The 7,719-nt window shown below is 38.2% G+C and overlaps 1 protein-coding gene across 1 annotated transcript in view; it reads right to left on the reverse strand.

The window, feature by feature from the left end:
- Positions 1-297: 297 nt before the first annotated feature.
- The window catches only part of LOC103920448 (chromosome unknown open reading frame, human C9orf64), an 8,535-nt gene continuing 1,113 nt past the window's right edge, over positions 298-7,719 (reverse strand). The window contains exons 2-4 of the mRNA XM_009328191.1: positions 6,513-6,772; positions 2,051-2,246; positions 298-774 (exon numbers count right to left, since the gene is read on the reverse strand). Coding sequence (XP_009326466.1) covers positions 542-774; positions 2,051-2,246; positions 6,513-6,772 — 689 coding nt within the window. The 3' untranslated portion in view covers positions 298-541. The remainder of the gene's footprint in view (positions 775-2,050; positions 2,247-6,512; positions 6,773-7,719) is intronic.

Below are 7,719 nucleotides of genomic sequence, written 5' to 3' on the forward strand. Positions count from 1 at the left end.
CACCCCTCCCCGCCCCCGGGGGCTGACGCCGGCGTCCGCTGACCCCTCCGATGAAAACGGAGATACACGCCGTGCCACTTACGTCACTGCACTGTTTATTTAATGAATGCAACAGCGCCGCTCTCGTCACGCGTTCGCTGAACACCATCAGAACAGCCCATCTCGGCGCCGGTGCGACAAGGTACTTGCAGGCATGGCACACCTGCCTGGAGGGCTACCGTACACAGCCACAGGTCCGCACCCGCACATCTGTGCGCACATGCGCGCACATCTGTACACAGACACAGAACTCAAAGCAGGAGTAATAAACCCTGAATTAACACGGGTTGTCCAGCAAAGTTCATACGATTAATTCCAATCATGGCGAGTGAAAGATTCAGAGAAAAAAAAAAAAAAAGAAAAAAAAGAGTTGTTACTACATCATCTGAAAACGAGCATTTGATTTAACCAGTTCCAAATTAGTCTATGACAAACCACCCTACGAAAAGAGTAACCGCAATTCAAAAGATCATGCATCAACGCCACAGCTATCAGACCGGACCTAGTAATATATACACCGCACTCGGTGGAACGGAGTGTCTTTCATCTCTTCCCTGTGATCCCTGGCATAGTCCCAAAGATGATAATCGAGTAAAACCGCATTGATCTTTTCACGCATGTCTTGACCCTTCTTCTCGTAGAGCTCCAGCAGGTGCTTACAAATCAACGCACAACACCAAATGGAACAGCCACGGATCTCCACCTCCTCTTTATCTCCGGACTGGAACATTGTTCCTGCAGGACACAAGAGACAGCAATCCAATTACGCTCAAGAGACAGAAGCCCCCAGGATGGCCTGAATTTGCCTTCCCCCCCCGCCAGCATTTATTCTGTTCTAGGACTGCAGTTTTCATGACTTACACTACAACTGCCAACCATGTGGCTACACATTTTCTAATGATTGCTTTAATTTTACCATATGCGCTTGTAAGTTTCCCTCCCATTCAGTTAAAACAAAACCCTGTATTCTAAGAGTGCAGTTCAAGAGAAGAACGGGTGTTTGGGTTATACTGCACATTACACAACTATTTCTTTGCTAGCGGAGGGAAAAAGGATAGTCAAACATAATTCCGAGACGGTGTATTTCCTGCCAGGGTAACTCAAAGATTTAAAAATTAAAAAACACAAAACAAGAAACACCAAACCCAAAAACTATATATATATGAAAATAGAAAGAGACCCATTTGTTTGAATGACGTCGATGGGAATGTCCTTATTAAGATTCATGGAAAAGATAAATTGCCTACATGATCTATTTAATATATATATATATGCCTACATCTCTCTCTCTAAATATATATATATGGCCATTCTACTAAGATCCATGGACGACTGCATTCATCTGTTTATCTTGCTGTGTAATTTTAAAATAGCATAATAGCAGTCCTACCTCTAAATACAGTCATTTTAGAGTGGAAGAGGGACTGGTTTATGTTTTTATTCACTGAAGTTCATATTTAGTAAGTACTGGAAGATGGAACCATGCTTAAAAATGAGACTCTAGTCTTACACAATTAGCTTCATTTAAAGGAATGTTTTTTTTTAATGGATGCTTATAATATTACCTTGCTTGCCACTAGCAGTTCAGTACAGACAAAGAGGAATCCCCATGCTTTTACATCATCTTTGAACTAATGAAGAAATCACTGCTTCTTTTATCTAAACGTCAAAAATCACCACTACACTCATGCTGAAGAGTTTTTGGCAACAGCAGCCCTTCAGAAACTCAGAGATCAACTGGCCTAGAGACTCTAATCCTTCCCTTATCAATGTTTAATCCAAGGAACAGTTAGGTCTTTATAAAAACATAACCGTAAGATCTCATTCAAGATCATTGTTAGAGAACAAGTTCCTTCCTATTACCTCATCACTACGTAAGAAGCCTCTGTTCCCTGGAGCAAAAAACCCCACAGATAACCCTTACATGGACAAAACATTACATTTTAAAAGCAGCTTCAGTCTACAACGTCAAGAGGTACGATGACTTGATATTAGTAAGGGAGGAACAAACCTTCACGTAGTTTCTTCATTAATTCTTCAGAATACTTCATTGCTTTTAAGTGAACAAGAACTTGAGGAATTCTGTAGTCTGCAAATATAGTCAGACTAGAAATGTCATCAAAAGAGCCATCTCCTTTGCCTTCTAATACACTCCATGTATCAGCCACAAGTATTTGTGCCCGTTTGTAGAACGACACCTTTTTTTTCTGATGAAAGAAATTTACGAATTATTTAAGTGCCTGAAACATCAATAAATACAGCAAATGACATGTACAGAGAGAGACATAAACTATCATTTGCTTAAGCAAACATTAGTTAACTAAAACACCTTAAAATCTAAACAATATCGAACCGCAAACAAGCATCATATGGAATGCTCATAAATAAATGGAAATAAAAGAAAAACATTGTAGAAGTCACTGCAGTGGATTAAAAATTGCTTAGATTCCGCTTGGATCTCCGAACACATTAATGTTGGTTTACTTCCACTTGGCAAACGCTGCAGCTGGAGTCCAGCAAACTAATTCTTTCAGAAACCCTAGAGTTCATCCAACATTTTGTTTCGAGAAGTGTAAAAGGCACATACCAGATTAGACAATTAAGACATTTCATTAACCAATTTATCCATAATGTTAAGGAAATAAAATTCTAGTGAAAATTTTCATGAATGCTCCTGTGTCATGTGGTGTATCTTGCTAGTTAAAGAGGAGAGATGAAATTTAACTCCAGCAGAAGGTCTATTCACAAATACAAGATTTTCTTAGATACTACGCATGGTTCTATTTTTGTCATAAACATTTTTGCTGGTGCTAATCCTGCAAAGTTTTGCATGCTTTTGTGACTACTCATAAGGGGAAAAACTAAAGATATGCTACAGTCTGTATGCTGTTGAGGTTTTCACTCTATGATGAGCACAATATGTATATGTAAATCCGCATCTTTAAGAAAAAAGGTATTAGTGGGCTATGGTTTTTTCCTCCCTTTATAGCTAGACAAGGTTTTTGACTTTTGACAACATGTACTAAACAACAACATGTAAGTGGAATGGTTAATCTGAAATACAAGTCAGTGGGGATTCGATTTATTTCCAGTTTTGCTCTGCCACCCTTCATATCACCACAATTTACAAATGGCATTTTTTAAGCTAATTTAATTTTACTTTCTTACCAAGATGCTACTATTCCTGAGAGCAAAGCATATTTTTTGTCATTAAATGCTATTCTCCAAAAAACACTGAGAACAAGATGTCCAACTACATTTCACAGAATAACTTCTGCAAACACCCCAAAAACTCCTTCTTTCCCTGTGCTTCATTCTATACTTGACATAGATGCACAAACTTACTGCTAGAGAACATACAGGATTTTGTATGTTAAATCATAAAACGCGACTTGAAACATCACAACAGGAAGTAAATAATTAATAGACCAAATCCCATCATAGCTCCTAGTGCCCCAAAGCTAACAGAAACTAAGGACATCACTCTTCTATAGCATTAAGATTTTTCCAGTATAGTAAAGAACCGATTGTCTCCAGCACCACACCATTTTGCAAGAGCAGAGGAAGTGAGAATTAAAATGGAACTTTTCATTTCATGCTGCAATTTAATTTGGAAGAAAAACACTGTCGGGGACTTGTTATTGAGCAGATGAATTTATAATTTCATTGTTTCAATTATTGTTAATTTTTATGCTGCACAGAGCTTCTGAAGTTTATGTAAAATTCTCAGTATGAAAAAGACTATTAAGCATTTCTAGTAAATTTTCCCCACGCTTCTTTTCAACAGAAAGCAAGGAAAGCATTAGGCAGATGATATTATGTCTCAAAAACAGTATCATTTGTCCAAAAATTGAACATTTTACCAGATGGCAACACAACCATGCTTCTTTTTTTTTCCTGCAACACCCTCACTTTCCAGGAAAAGCTACCACATATAGGGACAGTTGTGTCTCCTCACCACTACAATGAGCCATTATCAAGAGACATAACTAATTATGACCTACTGATATTAAAAGAAAGACGGTGCATTGTGTTGGCAAAGAGCAAAATGTGATAGCACAGCTAGTAAAAAAAGCAAGAAATAGGAGGATCATGAGAATTTTACAACCTTGGTCCCAGGTGATGGGAAATAAAAGATAAATACATGCAACGCCAATGACTGGAAGCTCGGAAAGGACTCCACTGTGCCTATGGCAGGACATGAAAAACCTGATACACGAGTATAACATAGTCTAATATTTAAACTTTTTTCAGGATTCAAATTCAGCACGGCATCTAAATATGAACTATCTACCCAAGGACAAAAAGGTTGTGGGGATTTTGTTTTGCAATTCACTTTTCAGAAGCAAAAGAACATTGGCAACTTCTATAATTACACTCAGTAACGTGTAATTATGAAAAAAATATTTTACGTATGTGTTTAGAAAAACATACAGCCAAAGAATTGTGTTAATTTTAGAAGTTCCCCTAGAAGGTCAGAACGTAGGAGAGCTGTAGTAGTCTGTAATAGTATGATTCTACTGTAGAATTTATTTTATAATCATATATATTTCTATTATGGAGAGCTACTGAAAAACACTGGTTTGCTACTGGATATCTCACCATCTTTTCAGTTCCCGCCTAATCCTTTATTGAAGGCAAAGTCTTACCTGTGAGAGCTCAACCTGCTGCGATAGAAATGGTGTTGATATTGTGATCCATGTCACCTTGCATTACGTGCTAACACTGATTTTTTTTTTTTTTTTAATTAAAAACAAGTAGGGTGTAAACTTGGTCTACATTATTTCACCCACCTTCAAAATACACATCCTGCTTAGTGAAAGCAGAAAAACAACTTCCATATTCATGCAACAGGCTTTACTACTATGTCAGTGCTTACGGTCTGGGATCATTTTTGGAACATCTTTTCATTCTGTAGTCTGCTGCTGCTTTTAGGGAGGCTTGCTTTATAAAGCACTCAGCATCATCTCATGAAAGACATTACGTCAATGAATACAGTCACTATAAAGATAAGAAAATACTCTATTTATCACTTTACTTGGAAAATATTCCCTTTTTGATCACAAAAATCATTAAAAAATTATATGTAAAAAATCCCAATAAATTAAACAAGTAGCTTCCAAGATTAGTTAGAAAGAACCTCTGATTTTTCATGTAAACATATATTACTTCATAGCAGGAGACAAAGGAAAATAAAATCATGCCACCTACTGAAGAGCAGATTTAAGTGATAAATGCAATAGGTTCAAAGCTCCAGTGAGTGGTGTTCCAGGGAGTTACCTTGAAAAGACTGCACAGACCATCAGTACAGGCTGCACTGTCTTTTGGACAGTGACTTTTGAATAAAGTCTTTTGGACACAACGATGTAACAGCTGACTACTACTGCAGATGGAACTGAGCACAGGAGCAGCTACATATGTCACTGATAGCAAATAAGGATCATGCCTGTATAGGCAAAACTAGAAACACAGGAAATACCAGATAGTCTCTGTTTACTTCCCATCAGTTTCTTTCAGGAAAATGGCTCCGAAGAGCTTCAGTATACTGTCAACCCTGCCAAACATATGGATTAATTCTGGCCTGTACTCATTTGTGCAATGCCTGTTGAATCAACAACAGCTGTAGTGTGGAATCCCAGTAGTTGTACATTTCCACAATTCTACCAGAGTTTTGTTTCCTTCATTAGCTGCAGAGATCCTAGGGCGGCGGGGGCGGGCGACTTGGTAGCAATTCAAGAAAAAGAAGGGAAAAAAGATTCTGATTTTTCAGGCAGAAATTATCTCAAATATTACACATTTGTAAGGAGTACAAAGGAGTCATGATCTAATTGGGAGTTTGGAGCGTATCAAAATAAATTACAACAAAGTGATGAAGACAGAGACAGCATATGAAAAAAATGTCTCTCCTCTGGGGAAAAGGTGACCCTTGCCATTAGAAATACATTCCTGGCTAGTTAAGGACTTAAGACAATCAAGATTCTTTTACTGCTAATAAATTGTGTGATTTTGTTTTCAGAGGTTAAGACTGATAGAGACAGGAAATCTCAATAATTTTACCCCAGCTTAACAAAAAAAGTACACTGTGGTCCAAGAGTATTATTTAAAAAACCTTCTTCCCTACCTGTATGTCTCACAGCAGTTTACATAATTAAGGTCAACTGCTTTGAAGTCTGTTTTTCCTTTCATTATACAGACCTATATCTTTACTGATTTGAGGCAAAAATATTAAAATAATAGTAAATTTTCCTTATTTCCCTTGAATTTTACTTTGAATACACTGAGTTCCACAGAAGCGTTTCCGTTCACCACTTCCTGGACTGAAAGCCCCAACAATTCACAAATATTAGACCAATTCTGAACTGACTGTCCTCTCAGAAAAATTTACATAGACAACCCAAGAGCTACCTTTTAAAGTCACAATCAGTAAGGAGTAAATTCTTATCATAAGAAATTCAATGTAAGAACTAGCTTACCTCAAAGACAGCTTCATCTCGGTAAGAAGGAAAATTTTCCAGTACTAGACGTAGTAGTTTCTGAGCACTTTTCTCACTCATTTTAACACAGGTGAGGAAAGAGCCTCCAAACTTCTCTAACAGAACTGTTCCGCTTTCGTTCAGCACCTGATGTCTTTCTTCAATCAAAGGTATGGGCACTTCTGTGTCAGAGCGAAATACGTGCCTGACTTGGTCAAGTGTCATGGTGGCAAAATACGATGCACTGGTAACAGGTATTCCTTCAGAAAAGTAAAAAATAAGATGTTTAGGCTATCATAACATATCCTAAGACCTAATGCAGTGGCCTGCTACAGATGAGAGCATTTATATGGCAAGATCTAAAGAGTCTATCAACTCTTAAAATCAACTGAGTGTTCAGTGACAATCGCAGTCAGATAACTGCTTAAAACTAAATTTGTGTTTGCACACAGTGCTTCCTTCTACAGATAACAATTTCCAACATGCAACCGTGGAACTTTCTTACTTTCTAGTATGTAATTTTTCCCAACTGCTTAGTCTTCATCTTTGAGTGTGGTGTTTACATAGCACGCTGGCAAATATAGTTAGTATAGTCAGCATAGCCCTGTTTTCCCTTAGCTCCTAATCACGTTGTGCATTTACAAAACGTATCTTAACACAAACCTTCCCTTAACTTACAAACAAATATGCAGGAAATTAATTAAAACTTCCATCTATACCTACAGATTTTTTTCTGACAGCAACAAGAGCGAGCGCTGAAATACTGGTTTTGGAGGCATACGGGTTTTCAAACTTACTGGAGCCACTTTGGTACTAGATTAGTCCAGAGGATTCTCAGTGTAAGGCTCTTATTCTCATTTGTCACGGAAATACGCAACTTATCTTAGGAATACACGTGAAATAACAGGAGCCACAAACAGCTGACTACCGACAGTCCTTAAAGTCTTTTTAATGGAAAAGAGATAACCCAATTAGAGCCACAAGTTACATATTTGCTGTACAAGGTACTGTTAAAGCGCTCCCAGCTTCCTCCCCCAGGCTCTACGGGACGGCCTGCACATACAGATTTATCGAAACAGCAAGCAACAGTTTGCAGACACGGTTCCCGTTTCTGAGGTAGCGCCTGTATTTTATACTCATCGCTCGGTTTACGAACACCGCCCCTCCCCCCGGCTGCTCAGCGGGTGCCCGCAGGCCGCCCTGCGAG

Source organism: Pygoscelis adeliae, unplaced genomic scaffold (assembly GCF_000699105.1).
Source record: "Pygoscelis adeliae isolate BGI_AS28 unplaced genomic scaffold, ASM69910v1 Scaffold45, whole genome shotgun sequence".
Taxonomy (NCBI): domain Eukaryota; kingdom Metazoa; phylum Chordata; class Aves; order Sphenisciformes; family Spheniscidae; genus Pygoscelis; species Pygoscelis adeliae.